At 39.5% G+C, this 21,831-nt stretch overlaps 3 protein-coding genes across 7 annotated transcripts; all 3 read right to left on the bottom strand.

Annotated features, from left to right (window-relative positions):
* Positions 1–7: 7 nt before the first annotated feature.
* Positions 8–8,928, bottom strand: cpt1b (carnitine palmitoyltransferase 1B (muscle)). Of its 4 annotated transcripts, none has more exons than XM_005934134.2 (19): positions 8,556–8,928; positions 6,797–6,949; positions 6,568–6,707; positions 6,254–6,425; positions 6,027–6,128; positions 4,437–4,574; positions 4,279–4,356; positions 3,974–4,081; positions 3,800–3,884; positions 3,366–3,561; positions 3,081–3,266; positions 2,898–3,003; positions 2,698–2,814; positions 2,413–2,577; positions 2,191–2,325; positions 1,600–1,752; positions 1,391–1,504; positions 1,180–1,272; positions 8–1,086 (listed from the first exon to the last, which is right to left on the bottom strand). In XM_005934134.2, exons 2-19 carry the CDS (start codon positions 6,935–6,937, stop codon positions 955–957), a joined length of 2,361 nt encoding a protein of 786 aa, XP_005934196.1. In that variant the 5' UTR covers positions 6,938–6,949; positions 8,556–8,928; the 3' UTR covers positions 8–954. The 4 variants fall into 4 exon arrangements, with proteins under 4 accessions (XP_005934196.1, XP_005934195.1, XP_042081633.1 ...); XM_005934133.2 differs by having other exon boundaries at positions 6,797–6,946; positions 8,556–8,927; XM_042225699.1 differs by lacking the exon at positions 8,556–8,928 and adding an exon at positions 7,532–8,549.
* Positions 8,929–9,088: 160 nt separating this feature from the next.
* On the bottom strand, positions 9,089–12,203 carry LOC102313682 (kelch-like protein 42). Of its 2 annotated transcripts, none has more exons than XM_014337410.2 (8): positions 11,552–12,203; positions 11,275–11,463; positions 10,998–11,053; positions 10,580–10,931; positions 10,293–10,438; positions 10,016–10,170; positions 9,664–9,821; positions 9,089–9,536 (listed from the first exon to the last, which is right to left on the bottom strand). In XM_014337410.2, the coding sequence occupies exons 1-8, from the start codon at positions 11,801–11,803 to the stop codon at positions 9,351–9,353; spliced, it is 1,494 nt and encodes a 497-aa protein (XP_014192896.1). In that variant the 5' UTR covers positions 11,804–12,203; the 3' UTR covers positions 9,089–9,350. The 2 variants fall into 2 exon arrangements, with proteins under 2 accessions (XP_014192896.1, XP_014192895.1); XM_014337409.2 differs by having other exon boundaries at positions 9,090–9,536; positions 10,998–11,182.
* A 113-nt stretch (positions 12,204–12,316) lies between these two features.
* Positions 12,317–20,536, bottom strand: chkb (choline kinase beta). The gene is made up of 11 exons (XM_005934130.3): positions 19,941–20,536; positions 18,726–18,834; positions 18,442–18,555; positions 18,160–18,293; positions 17,970–18,074; positions 15,789–15,847; positions 15,006–15,093; positions 14,802–14,910; positions 14,056–14,156; positions 13,863–13,944; positions 12,317–13,761 (listed from the first exon to the last, which is right to left on the bottom strand). Exons 1-11 carry the CDS (start codon positions 20,444–20,446, stop codon positions 13,705–13,707), a joined length of 1,464 nt encoding a protein of 487 aa, XP_005934192.1. The 5' UTR covers positions 20,447–20,536; the 3' UTR covers positions 12,317–13,704.
* Between the last annotated feature and the right edge of the window lie 1,295 nt (positions 20,537–21,831).

Here is a 21,831-nt window from a genome sequence, read left to right as displayed (position 1 = left end):
AAAAAAAACAAAAAAAACAAAACAGAAACATAGTGAAAAAGCAGCCAGTGTCCACAGAAAAACTTTGAATGATCTTCAGAAATCTTTCGGAGCTCAAGACTACTTAAAGTAATTACAAATACACCTGGGTCCTTGGAAGCCAAATATAAAGAAATTAGGGCTGGTTTAAGACTTTTGCACAATACTGTATGTCATCCACAAATTTACCAGTATGATGAACTATTTTCTATTGATTTGTATTCATGGAGCAATGCTTGCACAAGAGTTTAAGGAGACAATTCACTCTCCTGAACACAATCTCCTAATTTTGACAGCAAATTTCCCACAGCTCTCACTAAGACCTGTCAGTGCATTGCTGCTCTGTCATGCCTCTTTCAGTCCCTACACTATGTCATATATCTGTCTATCTATACACACACACAGCTGATGTAATCATTTCAAACTGAATTTTCCAATCTTCCACAGCAGTGCCACAGAAATCACTGATGATGACTGCACTAGTTATGCATTAGTTGCATTTAGTGTGTTATATTTTTAATCACTAATGACAGCCGCCTTAAAATCAACAGCAAATTCTTAAATACAGGCACGTAACAAATAATTTAGATCTGCAAATACAAGAACACATTGGCAGATATATTTACAGCTTTCATAAGATCATGAATAAATACATATTGTAGCTTTATTTACATTACATTGGATTTATATACAGTGAGGGTGGTATGTGTATGTGAGGAACTATTGTGTAAAAAGAAATACATTTCTTTATCCCTGAATATAAACAGGAAAAACATAGATGTGTAATAAATATTGTTTTTGTCTGAGAGGAATGCCAAGCTGAGACTCACCACAGCAGCCCAACCTGTCACCAGAGCCTTGTTTTATTTTTATGAATGAAGACTGAGTCACAGGTTGTATGTGCTCCACATCCAACCTACCCTGCCACACTCTCTGTTATATGTGCTTTTTCCCATTTTCCAGATGGACATACTTTGCATTCTGTGCTGTCTTATCATTTTCAGGCTTGAAGAGAGCTTGGATGTCAAGCATGGCCTTTTGAATATGCTGACCAAACCGATATGAGTCCTGCAGGTCAGACAGAGAAGGAACAATCAGAGCAAGAGATAAAAACAGGAAGAGTTGGATCTATAGTATGCAGTGCTGTTTTTTCTGTCTTACTGTGTCAGGACTGGAGAACTTGCTGGAGATGTGGAATGTGATGAGGTTTTCCCCAACAATGATATAAGACACACCGTAACCATCGTCAGCTACCTAAGATAACAAAGAGACGCTGTTACATTTCACATAGCCCTCCTTGATCAGGCCAGCAGGTAAGAAAGCTATGACTGTAACTTTTTGCACATGTTCATATTGCATCAAATTAACTCACAGGGCCAAATCCACCCCCACCACACACATATTTCGGGAACTTGTTGATGTCAACTAAATTGAGCTGCTGCTGTGGAGTCTGACTGGTGGACAACTTCCAGGGCTCCGAAAGCACCTTTAAGCATTACGCAAAGACAGTGAATTTAGTTTGGAAAAGAGCATTATAAAACAAAAACACATTAAAAACACATGATAGATAATAGTGCTAACCTTAGTAAGAAATGGTGAGTCAACACCAAGGTATTTAGATACTATATAGAGACAGAAAAGGTGACGATCGATCCCAGAACCAGTCATGGCCAGACGATACATGTTTTGGTGCTTTTCTGCTGCTTTCCGAAACAGGGCAAGTCTCTGGGCATTCTGACAACATAAACAACAGGCAATGTAGTTTCTAATATTTCTAAATAAATAAATAAAAACTGCATTTAAATAATTTTTAGATTTCTTTATCAATGAAGGAAAGTACCAGCTTGACCCTGTCAGAACATCCAAGAGCTTAAAGTCCAGGGCACTGACACACATTACCTCTAGGTCTTGGTCACCATGGTCTTAGTAGAACAACATGTTCTTTAACAATGTGACCCATCGGAAAATCTAAAACTGAGTACATGAATGTCCCGTGACTACAAGATAAACATTATAAACCACATTAAGTCCAAAGTTGTTGTCTATTTTTATTAAAAACTTCTCCATTAAAATGCCTTTGACCTGTGATTCTCTTTATACACACCTGTCGAGCAGCTGAATGATGTCATGACCTTTTTATTTGTTGTGGACATGGTTATTTGTTTTGCCTACCGTCGCACCAGCGTCCTCCATGGCTCTGACGAATGCAACCGCCTCAGAAGTGCAGGAGCGCACTGTCTCTGTCCGCCCATCTCTGAACATACGTGTCATCGATGATTCGTACGTCAGACAGAACACACGCTGGTCCTATAAAGCAAAGAGTTATCTATTAGTTGATGGTTGTAGATACATTTAAAGAAATGTCAGTGATTCTATGAACTATGGCAGGCCTACCCTAAACTGGGCCAGCTGCAAGGCCAGCTGAATAAAGGCATCAGGGCTTGTTCTGCACTTCTTGATCAGGCCTTTTCCAAACTCAGCAAACAGATAGCCATGGAAGTCCACATCATCAGCTATCTGCTTGGCTGAGAGGTATGACGTTTCAATGACATTTTGGCACTTAGAGAGGGTAAAAGAATATCCTAATTAGTTTGTGTACAGATCTAAAACACCATTAAATTAAAAGAAAAAACTAAAAACAATACTGGATATAAGAAATAAATACAAATTTTTCTATACCTCATTTGGAATCTGCCATTGTAGTCGAGTGGGATGAGGCAGGTTTTTGTTCACATCCCCTTTACAGTGTCCCTCCTCAGTGTATCCAAGATGGAAGCAGTCTGTTGCTAGAATATACTAAAAAGAAAAAAAAATGCAGCTGAAGAAATTTGCATTCTTTGAATCATTATTTTAGGATATTTTCAGAACACTTTTCCTACCTCCCACATGTGTCCTACAATTGGTGCATCAGCCCAAGAATGTTCAACATTTACACCCATTTTTCCATTTGGATAAGAGATCAATGTAAAAGATTTGTCAAACCACCTGCAAGAAAAACCCCAACTTCTTTTAGGGAATCAGTTTGGTCAAAGTCAATAAAAGGCTTGGTCTTCTTTGCCTACCTGTCATAACATTTTCCATGCAGCAGGGACTTGGTGTAGCTATCAAGTGAGTTGGTCTTTGCAGGATCGTAACCCTGCGGCTCATCATCCAATGTCAGGAAGAAGGCAGCTGACTCGATTGCATCCAGGGATACTTTGTTTATGCCTTGGCTAAAATATTTTATCCGAGCCTGAGCCCATGGAACCCTAAGGGTGAGAGTGAGACCGTTTCCCTTTTCTGCTGAAAGTGTTTGAACATTTAACCTGCTTACCTGCTTTTTTAAGGTGTTTTTTGTTTGTATATACCTGTATCCTGCTGTCAGGGCAGCTAGTTTGAGCTCTCCTGGTTGAGGTTCTGATGTATCATTGAGAATCCTTTGAAACTGTGTTTCAAGTTCACTGGGCAAAAGGTGACGGCCTCCAGTGTAAAGCCACACCTGGAAGAACCGACCCTTGTGGAAGACAACCAGGTGTTTCCGATCAGTCAGGTGCTGCACAAAATCTGTAAAGATTGTTAAGCCAGTAAAAGATTTGATTTAATTTAAGTTACACACAGTGACTTACTGAAAGCACAGCATCAAAGATATGTCCCAGTAGCTTTAGAGAGTGATGGAACCTATTTGCTGTGAAATCATTAATAGAGATGTACCCACTAGTGCTGCATACTGGACAATGGGAAGTATCTTATCTGTGACTGATGATTGAGCACTCATACAGTACAGACCTAAACATTTGCTCACCTGTTTCAATGCCAGGGATGCGAGTGGTGTTAAACATCCTCTCCATCTGAGTAGAACACATAGGAACAGTCCCCAAAGCCCTCAGCTGAGCAGAAAAAGTTAAATAGAAGTCAACACAGAGTTTAACCTTGCAATAAAACGAGAGAAAAGAGTAATTGTAATGGCAAGCTATACCGGTGCAAGTTCACCACGTTCCAGTTTGCGTCTGTATTGCAACATGGCATGTACCACATTTCCTGCTCTTGCAGCCTGACGGTGTGTTGGGGTCACGTACAAGAGGTCCTTCACACAATAAATGGAATGACCAAATACAACAAAGTGACAACACAAAACAGAGAACAAACACAGATAACAGACACATTTATTTGAAAAGTTAAAGATGACGTGTTTAAATTATTTAAAATAAATTATTACCTCATTCCCATTACTAATAGAAAAATGAAAAAACGCTCAACTGATGTACTGACAGTTTTACATACCATTATATAGAAGTTACTGTTGACCATGATAGGACTCCTGCCCCTGAGGTAAATGTACTCCTCCCACCAGTCACTTACCTGGAGAAAATTACAGGTTTTTATTGTCTATCATTACAATTCAAGACAATTTCAGTAGCATGACAGAAAACACTACTCACATAATTTGTTGCCCACCATGATTTTAAGATTAGGCATCTCTGCAGTTGGGCTGCTTTGTTTTCTTTAAAATCACTGGCCAAAAGCTCCATTTTATTGTACTGCTCATTGTCCAGCAGAGGTCGAACTGACTCAAGGTACTGTGAAAAGAATATCATACACAGGGAGTAGTGTTACATAGAAGCAGACGTCACGTAACAAAATTTCTTCTATTTGCTTAACATCTCTAAAATTAGAAATATCCTGTCTCGGAGTGATGCAGAAAAACTAGTTCATGCATTTATTACTCCTAGGCTGGACTACTTTTTACTATCAGGAAGTCCTAAAAACTCCCTGAAAAGCCTTCAATTAATCCAAAATGCTGCAGCAAGACTGACAGGGACTAGAAAGAGAGAGCATATTTCTCCTGTATTGGCTTCCCTTCATTGGCTTCCTGTTAAATCCAGAACTGAATTCAAAATCCTGCTCCTCACATAAAGGTCTTAAATAATCAGGCCCCATCTTATCTTAATGACCTTATAGTACCATATCAACCCATTAGAGCACTTTGCTATCGGACTACTTGTTGTTCCTAAAGTATTTAAAAGTAGAATGGGGGCCTTCAGTTTTCAGGCCCCTTCCTCTGTTGAACACGCTTTCAGTTTGGATTCGGGAGACAGACACTACCTTTACTTTTAAGATTAAGCTTAAAACTTTCCTTTTTGCTAAAGCATATAGTTAGGGCTGGGTCGGGTGGTCCTGAATCCTCTCTTAGTTATGCTGCAATAGGTGTAGGCTGCTGGGGGATTCCCATGATGCACTGAGTATTTCTTCTTCAGTTACATTTCTCACTCACTATGTGTTAATAGACCTCTCTACATTGAATCATTAATTGTTATTAATCTCTATCTCTCTTCCACAGCATGTCTTTTATCCTGTCTTCCTTCTCTCTCCCCAACTGGTCGCAGCACCCCTCTATGGTTCTGCTGGAGGTTTCTTCCTGTTAAAACTGAGTTTTTCCTTCCCAATGTTGCCAAAGTGCTTGCTCAGGGGGTCATTTGATTGTTGGGGTTCTCTCTGTACGTATTATTGTAGGGCCCCACCTTACAATATAAAGTGCCTTGAGGCAACTGTTGGTGTGATTTGGTGCTGTATAAATAAAATGTAATTTAATTTAATTAACAAAACATTGACATATCAGGTGAAAGGTATGACCAGAAATTCTGGAAGACATCCAAGACAGCTTTTCTGCAAGAGGACGTGCCAAGTTCTTCCCAAAAACCTACTGAAAAACTGTACACAATTTGAGCAGGGTGCAGGAAGGCTGCTGGAGCAGCATAGGTAGTATTTTTTATACCTGTGCTTGGTTAGTCTAATAGGTTTTTGTATATCGACTGAATGATTGACAAGAACTTCAGCTGGTGTAGATTGAGTTCAGTGTGAGTTTAGATTCAGGAACTGATGGAACAACAATAACTAAAAGCTTCCGTGCATAAAAATCTCAACTACTTGTAATGATGTCCAGACCACGTTTCTATGTTTTTAGAAAACTATGGGAGCACAAATAAGATATGTGTTTCTGATCATGCAAATCCATTACTGTAACTACATACCCTGTGAATTGTATCATCCACACTGGGCACAGGAAGCCTGGGTAAGGAGGCCTGGAAACTGTAGAGCAAGGGTCTGCGTCCAGAAAACATCTTTACCAGGCACTGGTAACAAAAAAACAAACAGAAAAAGAAAAAAATCAGTGAAGATCCCTTCTCTTTAATGACAGAACCAAAAAGTCCCAAATGAAATGAGAGTCATGCCATGAATGAAAGTGAGACGAACATACCAGCCACACTTTAGTTGATGTACTCATTTTTCCATGGGACTCAAAAATCCATCCATGATAGGACAGAAGAGCTTTAAGAGTGTATCTCAGGAGGTAGATGAGGAACAGCCACAGTCCTGTGGCAAACAGGATGGCACTCAGCACTGCTCGTGTCTGTACTGACATACAGTCTCTGCTCAGAAAATGCAAAACACCGCCTTTGTCAATAACGACATAAAAACAGATAAATGACTCAAAATAACCGCATCGCTTGTCCAGTAAAGTCTAAAGGTCAAGTGAAATACTTCAAAACTGGGCTTTGTGGGATTACTGACCGATATGGTAGGTTTTCCTTGATGGTATCCATCATTCCCAGAGACAGGTCTATGTGAATATATAAAGAGCTCATCATGGCAATTACAACTATTAGCCAACTGGAGGGACTGGCAGGGTAGACTCCTGCCAATACACCATTCTGTGGATATAAAATACCACTATTGGTTAGTAACAAAAGGTCTCTCCTTTCAGTTTGGATATTACCATATTAAGTGCCAGTTTTTGTACCTTGAATTGAATGGCTTTCTTCTTCCATGCTGTCACTCCTGATAGGTAGATATTTTTGATGACTTCTTGGCTCAGTTTAAAGTCCACACCATCTGGGCGCACAGTGAACTGGAAGCCTACCGCCTGATGTGCCTCAGCCATCTCTGTGTTCTGCTAACATGAACAGCATTGAGAAGTTATTACATTTTAAAAAAAATATATACAGTGGTCTATAATATTTTATAATATCTCCTAATAAAAAATACACATAGTAAAATTAATGTTAATTCATTCAGGGTTACAGAGACCAAAGTGGTGCCCAGAAAACAAATTTATTTACAATAAAATGTATCCATCCATTCATCCATCCATCCATTAAGTTTCTTACCCAGTATAACTGAAAATGAATATAAAAATTACTGTACTTAGAACTACGACCCTCAACTGTTTTGCTGGCCAGCTGTCCCTGTTTTTAAAAGGGGCTATTGGGGAGACGTTGGTAGGAAGTAAAACACTCCCAAACAATTAAAAAAAAAATAAAAGAAGAAAAATAAAGAAGGAAAATTTAAAAATAAATAAATAAATCAGCAAAAACCACACCATAAAATCATTTAAAAAATGTAAAATACTCCTACTGGTGATGTAATGCCTTAACTAATAGTTTATCCACTAAAATGTTTTTGTTTTTTTGGGGGTTTTTTTAATGACAGCTACAAATGTTTGTCCTACCAAGATCTTAATGTCCAAAATGCATACCTTTTGTTGTTTAAAGTCCCACACAGGCCTAGAGGGTGTTGGCACCTGTCTTAACCACTGGATGCCAGGTAAAAAATGAAAATCTGAATAGTGGTTGTTAAAGGTTTCAGAGATTTACGACTTCATGGTGATAACACACTCTAAATTATTTTCCACAGAAAAAATAAGCTATATCTGTAAAGATCCCAATTTTGAATCATGCCTACTTATTACTAGTCCATTGAAAGGTCGTCACTGAGAGACTTACAGACTGATTTTCAGCACTTGCCACTGAACTCCCTCCTCATTTCCCTCATTTCTTTCCCCATTGGGCCATGCCCAGGTTTGACTAAACATTGGGTATTTCATTAACTGTTGTTATACAAACAAATAGGCTGATCATACCACAGTTAACCTCAAGAAAAAAAAACAATCTTTCACAGATGTGACTGACAGCAGTTTTAAAGAAAGCGGCTCTATTTGTCCTGTTTGCTCATAATGTGATAAGGTGGGTCACTGGCAGAAGTTTAACAGGTGTCTAAATGCAAAATAAATACACTGAAGGTTGAAAGGGTTCAGTCTTTGTCTGAGAAATACGATGACCTTCCTTAATTCTTAACAAAAATATCAGGACTTCCCATAGCAGTCCATATAATGGTTGGGGGCAGCAGGTCTAGTATTTCTTTTTCCATGTCATATGACTGAACAGTCACCAAGTGGGACAAAGTTCAGTGGCCAGATATAGTGGTACACCGGCTGAGCATGTGTGCAATCCGCAGACGGGCATGGAAATATAAACACAGAATAGAACACGCAAATGTGTGCAAACCTACTGGTATAATTTAAGATTTAGAAAAGCTCTGCAGCTTTGTTATTATAGAAAAATTTCAAAATCTTGCAGATATCTAAAGATTTTTGTCTATTATTGAAAACCCTCTTATAATATTCCAATTTTAATGCCCAAGCAAAATTTTAGCTTTACACTTAGAAGCAATCAGAAAAAAAAAAGAAGCAAACATGCAGAAATGAGCAAAAATAACTTTACCTTTTTAGGGCAGTGTGAGCCTAAACCAATGGAGCAAAGGAAAGCTATGACTTTGGTTTGTGTCAGTGAGGCAATGAATTTCTTCTGAGCTCAGGCTTATGTGCTCTGTGCCCTTGGAGTGGCTTTCGTCAGGTTGTGGTCAAGTTTGTCCTTTCCTGTGCTTTACACACCTCCCCACCACCATCCTCGGTTTCTCTCTCTCTCTCTCTCTCTCTCCCATGTCATTGTAACAAGACACCAAACAGAGACAGAGCCTAACTGGCTACGTAACTGAATCCGCTGTAGCGCTGTGTTGAGAAGTAACAGAGAGCCATGTGACATTTCACCTACTTAGAAGTACATCTCTGCTATGGCACCAATAAATAAATAAATAAAACACTGTAATACCAGTTTTATATTTGACACCGATGAGAATGGTTAAAATGGTAAATGGCCTGTATTTATGTAGCGCCTTACTAGTCCCTAAGGACCCCAAAGCGCTTTACATATCCAGTCATCCACCCATTCACACACACATTCACACACTGGTGATGGCAAGGTGGTGATGGTTAGTAGGACTTGAAGGTGTTAATCAAGGCAAGAAAGGTATTGCATTGTATATACTGCATTATTTTAATGTAAACAAATCAAACATTCAACATAGCGGGGTAAACTGGTCTTACATTTTAGGAAATATGAACACTGGACAACATAAGGACTGGGAAGTGATCTAGAAGTACTTGGGCTATTGCAAACTACATTCAGCCCAAAAGAACCTGCACACAACATATGTGTGCAAAGATGCTAACCATAGCATTAGAAATGAAGATAAAAGGTAGCTTCATAGCGAGTGAAGATGGGTAGAGGAGGGAAAGCTTTGAGGGAGAGTGTTTGGAGGTCCATGCTAACAACAGTGTTGTGCTCAACACTTGGCATCATTAGGATTTGATCACCAGCCACTGTCCCCTGACCTGCAAATGCCACTTTCTCAGCGCTGTAAACCTGGGGAAAAAAGAACATTATCAACATTTTAAATGGAGTGAAAAATTACTTTGAATGAATATGTTATTTAGGCATCCAGATAATCCAGTGCTCTTCTAATATGAGTGTGGGTTTGTTGATTGTTTACCGGCCCCCATTTCTGTGACTCCGCACAGAACGAGGTTACCACATTCTCTGAGTTGTTGCCACCAATCACAAGCAGCCTGTCCGTGGCCCCCAGGAAGTAAAGTGTAGGGAGATCTACGCTGGCTCTGGTAAGGGTGGGAAGCAGTTCAGACCATACATCTAACAGATAAAGAAAGAATTCAAAAGAACCATTTATGAATCAGTGTACAGCTTGTAAATATAAATCTAGAGCCGGTGAACTATACCGAAGGCATTTTCCAGACAGCAGCACACATAAGAGTGAGCTTTCTGTGCTGGAAATAAAACCAGGTTTCTTTTGCTGAGCTTGGTTGCTTTTTTCCAGATGTATGCACCTTTCTTTGTGTTGTACTGCAGTAACAACTTCTCTCCAGTCCTCTGGATGCTCCCCAGCACATAGATACACTGTCCAAGGGTCGTAGCAAGAGGAACATCATGGGACAAAGACATGGTGAACTGGAAGTCAGTGAGTGGCAATGAGGACACAAACCTGAGGCAGAGATTATACCAATAACTAAAGGAAGCTTTTTTTTTTGGAAGAGAAACAATTAGAAAGCATCAAGTGCTGCAGAAAGCTGTTAGCTGTTTTGAACTAACAAAGAGGAAACAAACCTCCACTTATCTTTCCATGGGTCATAGCACTCTACAGCTGTGTAGAGAGCTGTGCTGGAGTCTGGAGTTACTAGAGAGTCCAAGTACCAGCCTCCCACTGCGTAAATACAGCCTTCACAGGCCACTGCACTGAAGTGCCTTCTGTGCTGTGGATATGACAGATGGCGACACTTTTCATTAGTGTTATATAAACGATGGAAAAAGACAAGGCAAGAGGAATTCGCTGGGGTTAAGACAAACAGGCAGACTGGCCACCCGCTTGAGACTCAAACTGGGAGACTGCTTACTTTTATCAGAGGAGATGTGGTGACCCACGTATGAGTAAAGGGATTGTATCGAAAGGAAGCCATGCTGAACTCCCAGCCTCTCTTCATACGCTCCCTGTAACCTCCTATGACATACAAGTAGTTGTAAAGCACCACTGTTGTAATACACCACTTATCAGCCCGAAAGGGAAGCTCTGTAACTGGACACCAATCTCTACTGTCCTCTGATCCTTGCAGGGTGAATATGTGTCGTGCATGTTCTGTTTCTGGATCCTTCCAAGAACTCAGGTTCTCTTTCCGTAGGGTGCAGAGGTGTCGGTCTCCTCGAGTCCTCAAGTGGACAGCTTCTTCCCTCTCCTCTTCATTCAGGCACCTGAGGTATAAATCGATTTTAGTGAAAGACAAACATTTAAAATTGGGGAATTGAAACTTTGCTTACCTGATGATGTCTGGGAGCTCCAGCAGGTTTCTACTCAAGTAAGTCAGTACTGTCATCTTGAGTTCCACACAAAAGATCTCATGAGCAAGACTCAGGTATGACAAACAGTTAGATGGGCTGAGCTCATCTGTCAGGACTGACAGGCACTTTGAGAGGAAGGCATCTGCTAGAAGATAGTTGCTTACCTCCAGAGACAGAAAGAGAAATATAAGAAATCATGATGTCACTCCTAGGAATTTGAATTACTAGCCAAGGAGGTTTATATATGAAGCTGTACCTTTATATGTGCTCCCAACTCATTTTGGGGAACTTTGAAATTATTATTGAAGGAAAACTCAAGCAGATTGCGGAAGATGGAAGAGGACACGTGATCCATGTGGATGAGGCTCTCAGAGGTCTCTCTCATGCTGGACTGGGACAAAGCTCGGAAGTACTCACTGCACTCTGAAAGTCTTTGTAGGTTCACCTTTGAAATAAATTATTAAACCAAGTTTTTTAAACGGCCTTTTGTTAACCAGTATGACTGGAAATCTCACACTTTGCTTAATACTCACAAGAAAGGCATGTGGGCTGGTTTGGACTGTAACCTTGGTTTCATCACCATCTCCAAGGAGATATGTGCGGAGCGCTTCATTAGTCTTCCATTCCTCTGAGTCTGTTTGGCATAATGCCCTGTCTGTGACAGCTGAGGACGCTATCCAGTTGTTGACTATTGGAAAAGCATCCAAAATCCTTCTAAGAATGCATTTCAGCCAAAAGCTTACCCACTCAAAAAGTATCATAACGTATTGCCTGAGATTATTCATCTGAATGACAGAGCGCTGTCTGGATCAAAGTTGCACCTCACTGTAATTCAGAAATGAAATGCAGGTCCTCCATATAAGGTAAGCCAGGCCCGCTGAAGAATTCCAACAACCTCTGCACAATGGAAAAATAGAAGCATTTTAGTCCATGTGCTGTCAGCTGCTCTCCATTTCCCTGCCTCAGCTCTCACAGTCACGTGACCTTTAACGACGTAAACACCAAAACGTCAGGGTCCGATTTCGTACTGCTTGGCGCTCTAATAAGCACGGCGAATAAAATGCTAGAAAACGTTTCTTGCCCTGCAGCAGACCGGGTGGACTCAGAAGGGTCTCTTAATCTTAGAGCAGTGCAAGTCTTTCTGCCTGGTCTATTCTTGGATCACAGAGGTGGGATAGTGTTCAGTCTGAACATCATCGGTCACTCAAATTACTTTGTAGTTAGCTTACCTTCACATCTCTGCAAAACTTATCTAGACATGAAATAAATCTTTAGCAGCTGAAAGATGTAAGACGAGCTTTTAAGCACATGTGTTTATTCGCATTTAAACTGAATTTGTTTAACAGAATAAAATTACAGAAAAGATGTTCCTTAAAAATAAAAACAAAAACAGTCACAGGTAGTTAATGAGTAAACTTTCAAGTTTCGTCTTTGTGTAAAACATTGTTTTGGAAACTTTATTTGATGTCAAATTGATGTACATTCATTCAAATATAGAACAAAGTCAAAATAAATAAAAGCATGTCAAAAAAAGCACTTCACATTCAAATGGGCTACAGTAATTGACTGTAACACGTTTTTATTATTGGTGAAACGTGCACAAATATTCCAATTTTTTTAATATTTTCTAAAAGATTGGTATATTTGGTAAGAATGTCACATATTTGAAGCAGCAGGTATAGAAGCAATTTTAAAGAAGTGGAAACAAAACAGTGTCAAATGGACAGGTAGTTAGTGCAACAGAAATGCACTGTAATAACAGTTATCTTAATTAGTGACAAGGACAAAAAAAAAAAAGACTGACATAAATGCTGTAAGCCATTTTTCATACATGAACTCTGCATGTTGCTTTAAGTTGCAAAATGCTGATGCAGTACATAAGAGAGCCTCTTTCAGATGTGTTCTCATTATGGGAAAGGCTTTGTGCAAGTAAGGAGAGGGTGCTGTCTGGATAAAGCATGCAGGAGTTGCTATACACCACTACCACTTGCGCAATTCTCACATCAGTGCGATAGGACGCCACGTAAACTTTCTGCTTTGAATGTCCAAAACAGATCAGCGCTCCAGTTCATGTGTAAAAACAGCTTTACACTTTCTAATAGTTAAACTGACAGTATTTTTTTCTACAGTGATGAAAATTTATGCAAACTGTATATTTTTAAAAAAAGTCCTTACATAATAATTTGCCAAATGTAGGCAAGTTTGTAATGTAACAGTTAAAGAATAACTGGTGTGGAATATTTTTAAATTGTTTAAGGAAAAGTTTATGAAGCATTGAGTGATTAGGTAATAAGGGTCTCAGTTATTCCCTCACTGAATAGTCAGAATCAGCCCTTTACGATGAAAACTATGCACCCTATGAACATCACAAGGGTGAGGTAGATCTTTTACACAAATGCATCCCATGATAAAAGTGTCTAATAATGGTCCAAGGAAGTGAAGTGCATCTAACAAGTGTTTATATGAAAGAAAACCAGTTGTGAATCAACTGTGGCCCCCAAAATGATGACAACATTTCACAATAATGGTATTCATGAGTAAAATAGAATGCCTGAGGTGCAGAGGGTCTTTTTTGTCATTTCACCTTAAGCAGACAGGCATAGTTCCAACACAATGTAGGGGGCAAGCTTGAAGAATGATAACGACAGACAAATGAGACAGTACATTTTGATTAACAAGCTGGATCTCAGCTGAAGAGCTTCTTTTGCTTGAAGTAGGCATCAAAACGACACTGGGCGTAGTCCTGCAAGACAATGTGGTTTATTACAAAAAATATAAATGTGTGACTTGCGCTACACTAAAAGAGAATAATAACAACAGTAATAAGAATCAAACACTCCTTACCATGTATCCAAACTCAATCTTGGATATCTTAGCTTGTATGATGGACCAGACCCCCCAGAGGAAGTGTGATGCTAATGCATATCTACAATTAAAAAAAACAAACAAACAGAAAATCCAGTGATCTGTTGATCTGCTGTAAGTTGTTCTAATTGATCGTCAGCACTGCTGTAAAATCTATTTAAGGCTGTTTTACCTGTTTGCTTCAATTATTAAATCTTCTTCAATTTGTGTCTGGTCCACAGCAACGTTAGTGTCTTTGTGCTGTTCTGCCAAATAACTTCTAATAAAAAGAAGCTGAAATTAAAAAAAAAGTTACAAGTTAGTGAGTGTGGCTAAACTTCCAGCTGTTTCTGATTTAACTGATTTGATTTGACTGCATGTGCAGCATTTGATCTCGCTATTAAACATAAAAATGTATGAAGTTTCACCATTAGATGGCACTGCATAACCAGTCTATCCCATCAAGGGAGATGACTTCAAAGTTTTGGTTTGAACATCAGCCCAGTTTTATTTTTCCAAGGAAAGATTAGTAGAACATTTTCTAACTAGCTTTATATCAAAACAATAAATAAGGAATCAGATCCTAAATGTACTGAAGAGAAAGAAAAGCAAAAATAGTGAAGCTGTGCGAGTATTAAATCAAGACAAAACACAGCACAATATTTGTGTCATTAATTGAATGCATCTATTAAAAGTGAATCCAGGACTTGCTGTCAAAAATCAACCAGTGTGCGTATACATATCTCCAAGTAAATGTTTCAAATCCAAGTTTTCTGCACGGTTTTCCTTGACGGTACATCAACTTACCTTCTATATTATTACAACTTCTATATTCATAATTACAATGCAGCATGTCAGGAGTAAGTAATTTAAGCAGTGTTAAAAATGCAGCTCAATGTGAATACTCTTTATTTGGTGCTAGTGTTTTTTCGGACTGACCTGCTGCTCTCTGGTTGGATAGTTCTCTGGTGTGGCTTTGTAGAAAGGCCACTCATTGTAGGTGTAGTCGTACATCCACTCACAGAAATGGTTGCCAAAGTCAAAACCCCTACAAAAAGGAACACATTGTGTTATTTACCTTCACGTACAGGTGGCACAATTATTTGATTGCTAAATCAAGACAACATTCCCCTTACACATTACCTGTAGTTGTAACTGCTGTATTCAAAGTCTATGAGCATGAGTTTTTCCGCTGAGGAATGCTTTCCGTCTTCCAGCATGAGGATGTTGCCTGCAGCAACAAAACGAGAAGTGAGGCTTTAGCTTAACAAAATGAAGTAGTAGCATTTGCTGCCAGACTGGTCTTCCAATATCACATTTCTTTTGACATTATAAAAAACTTTAATGTGAAATAACTTATAGTTTGAATCATAATTAAATGATAAATCTTGCTTGTATAATGCAAAAAAAAAAAAAAAAAAAAAAAAAAAAAAAAAAAAAGAATCCAAATGTCCTTTTTGCCCTTAATTCTAATACTGAAAACATTAAAGCATACATTGATAATTTACAGTAAATTGTTCCTTTAGCATCTTGGCACAGGCTTTTTTTGTTGGCTTTGCAAAGACTGTCCTAAAGAGATGAACTGAAATTTTCACAGTTTGGTGTAGAAGAACTCGACTGGTCTGCACAGAGTGCTGATGTCACACCTTTAAGATGACATGGAACAGTTTTTGTGAAGCAAGTTTATCAGCTGTCAGCTTATGTGTATCAAACCCTGAAAATGCTTTTATAGCTGCAGAGCTATGACTATAGCTGAACATGAGCTGTCCCTATTAAAAACTACAACCCAGCTTGCTCTTGAATTATATAATGCACAGCTTTCGTAAGAATTGTGACAGTGAAACCAGAGGGTGGGATCTATCGGACCACACCAGAGGCGTAATGATAGGCGGAGCTATGACTGGATGGATGGATGGAAGATTTTACCTTCTTGGACGTCATTGTGGCAAAACACCACTGGCGAGGGAGTTGCTGCGAGCAAAGCACTGTTGTGGAGACATGAGGCAAGAAAAACCAAGTAGGTGATGAAAGAAAAAGAGAGAAACTTGAACACACAAATCTTAGTGATGGATATGCAGCTAGTGCATTTTATGCAATATAACACTACAATTTAGAACTTCCATGAGAAAAGTGTAGACATCCTAATCTACCAGAATTAAACTTAAGCAATAGCACACAATAAGTGAATAAACTGTGTCAATATTGCACCGTAAGATAAACTGAACTAATCAACAGTTATTACAGGTCCACTCTTATTTGTTGACAGCATGGATAGAGCACTGTACAAAAGTCAGGGGTTACTAATACTACGATTTAGCACAATTATTTCTGCTATTCAGCCAGGATATGTAAAGATATTAAATGTGATAAACACTAAGCCATTCAAACCAAGTAAAAATTTACAAATCAATACTCTTGTACAAAAGCGAAAACTCCAGAATAACGTCAGTGACAACAGCAGTCGATTATATAACTGACACTTTGATCACTAGTAATTCCTGACCATAGAGAGAAGGCCAAACTGCCTAGAACAAGCTAAGATAACAGTACCCTGCAGTCACATACGCAACATGCTGTGACAGATACGCTTTCAACTCAGATAAATCTGAAGGCTCAAGTTCCTTGCAGCAGACAGCAACTACATATGTGAGACCAGTACATATAAACAAGACAATAAACACTGGTCTGATTCTCTAGCTGTTCTAAGGTCAGACTACCCAGACAACTCAGCAAGTGAACTTGTGGAAGCACTGGGACAAAGGTCACCTATCAGATGGAAGCATGAATTCCAAAGATTACATTTATGTAAGTAACGTAAGCAGAGCTACAATCCTTCCAGCTTTGAATAATGCAGCAAACCTTTTCACATAAAGACTCATTTTAGTGTAGGGCTGTGCGATATGACCAAAATCTCATATCCCGATTTAAGAATTCTATCGTTCCGATAACGATATAAATCACAAAAATGTAACATTTTCTGTAAATTCTGTGAATCTCGGGCAGCTCGACTTGCAGGAAGTGTTTCCAGCTGCGCATGTAGCTGGAGTCGAGTGTTTTAACCGATGCATGAAACTATACATTTTTAGACATAAGTCTTAACGGCCGCCGTTTTCTTTGTGAGTATTTATTACACGGCGTGCTGCGGGGAAAAGCCTGTTCTAACGTTTGAGTCTAGGGTTTATTTTTTAGCACCTGGCGGCTCGTTTTTACTTCTCATCTGTAAATAATCTGCTCTTTCACGTGATTCAGTTTTTTTTTGAAAAGTCTCAACAGGATCTTGAGCTTTATTGTGAAAGGTTTATGTGGAAAATAAACAAGTGGACACGCGATGCTGTTACCTTCGTTGTTGCTAATGACAACGCATGAAAACAGGCGCTTGTCTGTCCGTAGTGTGGTTATATTAAATATAAGAGAAAGAGAGAACTTTAAGAAATGAATATAGCCACTACAGTGACCGTCAAAACGATGAAAAAATATTGCCGTAAACAGTTTATTTTGCGACACCACGAAACAAACAATAGCGTAAAATGAAACGATAGACGTTTTTATATCATCATCCGATATATATCGTTATATCGAACAGCCCTATTTTAGTGGTAACCTTACTTGTCTGGTGGTGAGCATACATGACAGTTTTCTAAATGTCTCTAACAACACTGACAATCATTGATTTATACAATGACCTAAAACTTTATTGATTTAACAAAACTCATTTTCAAAGTCTTGATGTTGGCATGGTTACCTTATCGCCTCACCAGCAAACAGAAAGTCAGCACAAACTGTTTAGCTGCTAAATCTCTCTCCAATGCGTGACTCATACCCACTTTGTGAAGTTTTTTGTTGGCGTTCCTGTATGAAAATTCGAGCATGTAATATGAGACGGCTCTGATAAGACATCTAGCAGTTGGCTAGAGCAATGCAAATTACATCATTGTTCACATAAACATATTAAAAGCAGGAGCTTTGTACTGTTTGTACTCTCTTCCTGACACTAGTGTGAGAGTCAGGAGGGGACTCACTGATTTGTCTTCTTCTCAATCTAAAGCTTTGTTTAAACTGTGTCCAAAAAGACAGTATACAGAATCTAGAGCCTGCGTTCCAACTCACCAGAGGCTTCTCAGTTCAGCAGGAAGGTCCAGTTTCATCAGCTTGTTGTACTTCTTCACATGTGCCTCACGAACAAAACTAATATTCATCACTTGTTCCATGTATCTAAAAAACACCACAGACAGAGTATCTTTAACTGTGACTAAGTTACAGTTTGAGCAGTAGAGAGATAACATTCACATGTACTTACTTATCGATGGTCCCAAACAGCCACTTAGGCTTTTTGTTGAAGGGCATAACCATGTTATGGAAACGGGCCAGCTTCGTGGCAATCTCAGCGGAGATGGCTGGGTCCGAAAGCTGACTGGTGCGCATGCGAGTATTCTGGGAAAACAGAAACACAGCAAAATCTCTTTATCACATGGTTTCAAAGACAAACAAAACAAACTGATGGGAATGACTCCAGCAGAAAGCAGCATAAACTCACTGTGTGTATGAATATACTGTGTGTAAACACTGGGGTACATCATACCGGAAGGTACTGTTCCAAGCGTCCCTGGGGGAAGATGCCATAAAGTTTTGGGCCTAAAGCTCGTTCAGCCAGGATGGCAAACATCACACTCTCTAGTACCAAAGAGTCCACTCCCTATACCACAGAGACACATGTGATGGAAGACACACTTACGTGAGAATTAATGGCATTTATAGCATATACTGACATCAATAAAGGGGTGCAATCTTCTCTTTAAAATACCCGAATGATACTCTCAGCCACAGACATTAGATGCGACTTCTTGACATACGCGACAGACTAACCTGTAAGATGGCACCATAAACCCTGAGGAGCACCTGGCGAGGTTCGTCTTCCACACATTGCACGTGGTCGGGCAAACTACACAGGTACAGCAGATTACTCAGTCCACCGCTGCAAACAAAAACAACAGTGTTATAACAGCTAGGCCAAGCTAGAAATATCTCTCTCTAATCGAGATTGGAAACCATAAAAAATGTAAGCCAAAAGACAAGGCCACTCAAAGCTACTCTTAAGGGTAAATCGATGATTGTTGGGTGCAAATTTACGATGAAATCACTGTATGACTCGTTTTAAGTAGGCGTCTTTTTATTATATCTTAAGCCTTAAAAACAGTAAACAGCACAAGCTTCTTTAGATCAGCCGGAGAGACTCCCTACTGCAGTTGGTTGGTGTTTACATAATCTTCATCGGCCATCTTTTAACGCACATGACCCTTCAAATTTGGACTGTTTCAGTCGGTGTAAACCTCTCACACTGAGAATAGTCTTAATTTTTAAATAAAATCACATGGAAAGATGACCCAGGTTCATTTTCCTTGTGTTTCTTCTTCACTGACGATGAGCTTATACACCACTCCACATAGTTAAGTTACTGTGTCTAAAGTCCCATCTTTACCACCAACGGGTTGCAGCAAACGGCTCCTGGAGGTTTCTTCCTCTTAAAAGGGAGGTTTTCCTTCCCACTGTTGCCAACTGCTTGCTCAAAGGGTTCTGATTATTGGGGTTTCTTCAGTATTATTGTAGTGTCTTGACCTTACAATATAAAGCACCTTGAGCCTGTATAAAAAAAACTGAAGTGAATTACAGTAATGTTGATAATTTGGAGGTCAAGACTGTTGGATGAACGTAGAAAACACTGGGTATGCTATCATTTTGAACCTGCAAACCAGTGTGGGTGGAAAACAAACAAACAAATGTCAGCTCAGAATAAGCCCACAGCTGACCTGCCACTTTTCCAACACCCACAGCGTCATAAGTTGTCTGACAGGGAGATAAGTAAACACTAAGGAGAGGTGGGTGTCCCTGCAGCTGGTCCAACGTAGCAGAAACCATCAAGGATCTTATAGTCGCTTTACTTGAAACCATGAACACAAACATACTGGTTCCTACAGATTAGTATGTTTTAAAAAACGACTAATAATAATACCCTATCATTTAAATGAAGACATTATTGTGTTTTATTATCCACCGTACTGCTATAACTTTTAAGAATTTTACCTGACAATGCTGATTTGAAAATCAGCATCTTCAATGGTCTTCCACGACCCCGACAGAAAGTCTCGGCACCAATTTATGGCCCTATCCCTGGTGTCCCGGTCGACCTCTTCGCTTCTCCCATCCCGGAAGGACTCTGCCTCCGAGTCGTCATCACAGTTGGCCCCTAATAGCGGACTATGAGTCCTTAGGTGTCTCTGGTTTAGAACAAGCGTGCTCTCCACTTGCTTCTTCACAACCGGAGTATCTGTTTCTTCTGTAGTGACTGTGGCAATGCTGGTGCTGTAATTCTCCGGCCCTGAACTATTTTCTTTGCCTAAACCCGCTTCGCCGCAATTGCTTGCTACACTTCGGCTGGGCTGCATGTTGAATTTCCGGGCGGACAGTGAAGGAATAGCAGGGTGAAATGTCGGTCTGAGGCGACAGGAGGGGCTCGCTGACACACGCAGTCCGCCTGTAAAGCTGCTTAACCGGAAGAGCCGACCATAACTGGATATTATGAACCGCATGGGAGGCGGCTGACAGCGTAACCGTAATATATTCAGATTGCTGTAAACTCATTACGCAGACAACGTACCAGTGGATTGATGAGCCGAGATGAAGAATTCGACGTCCAATCAAAATTCGAGAGCGAGTTCACACACAAATCTCATTGGTCGTTGCTGGCAGTAGATTATCACGTCACGTTCGCTGAAGGTTTCTGGGAAATGAAGTTTTTATTTGTAATTGACTGTGGCGCATGTCTTTGAATTCATTGAGTGCGATGAATAATATGATTTCTGAGTGTATTCACTGATATTATTTGGCAGGAATGTGGGAGAAAAAGGTCTAGTTACTCTTTGCTTGCGTCTTATTCAACATAAAACTGAGTTTTAAAACTTTTTCAAGTGTGGGTTGTTTTCAATTGCCCACATTAGTACGATGAAGCTTATTCTTTCTTGCAATCCCTTAAAATGAATATACTCTATCTATTGTGAGCAGGTAAGTTAAAGAGCCGGTATCTAACTTTTCATTTAGTTGAAAGCAAAATTTTTATTTGCAGATGCCCAAACAGAAAAGGCCATGCATTATTACTCTTACCTTATAATTAAAGTAGGAACATTTATGTTTACACTTTCTTAATTTTATTTGAAGTACTTTATATTGATTACACTAAAATGAGGAGGCTATTCTAACTAACTGACTATGCCACTGTTTATTTGTTTGTTGGATTTGAGAAAAACTAATTTTAACAGAGGTGCAGTGCCAGTGGGAGTTTGTGTTTTCTCTTTGCCAGTGAATTAGCCAAGTGCATAGAAATGAACACTTTCAGTGTCACTGAAAATCATTCATAGAAGCCATGTAATCGTACAGCAAGCATTAGGACATCTACTAAACTGAACAACTTTTTGTTGTTCCTTTATATCCTTCACTTTATATACCGTTTTTTGCTGGTGTGGTATAATACTCTTGGACAAATTATGGTAACGCACCGTAGCCTTTTTTACGGTAGCTCACTGGCGCCAGTGAGATACCGTTATGTCGTTATGTCGTAAATTACGTCAACAAAGTAACATCATACTGTGATTAAAAAATTGGTATACTACCGTTTATTCCCGGTATGTCACTGTAAGCCCGCTGCAAGGTAATAAACTGCAATATATTAACCAGTAACTTACCGTCATCACGCATCATCAGTACCAAAAATATTCATCTCTGCTAGAGGATACTGTGTCCCAGGGGCGGAGCGTGGGGGTGGCTTACGGGGCTTAAGCCCGGGTTGTTTTGTCAGAAGCCCGGGGTATTTTGGAGTGTAATTTTTTCATAGTTAGATGCCTGGCTGACAACTGTATAAAACAAAAAGTACACACAATATTCGAAGCACATAGTGCACACTGTGGGAATTTACAACTGT

This window comes from Haplochromis burtoni, unplaced genomic scaffold (assembly GCF_018398535.1).
Source record: "Haplochromis burtoni strain Fernald_Lab_line unplaced genomic scaffold, NCSU_Asbu1 Contig_179, whole genome shotgun sequence".
Classification (NCBI taxonomy): Eukaryota; Metazoa; Chordata; class Actinopteri; order Cichliformes; family Cichlidae; genus Haplochromis; species Haplochromis burtoni.
Note: the sequence above shows the minus strand (reverse complement) of the source record. Positions and strands in the feature narration are given on the sequence as shown.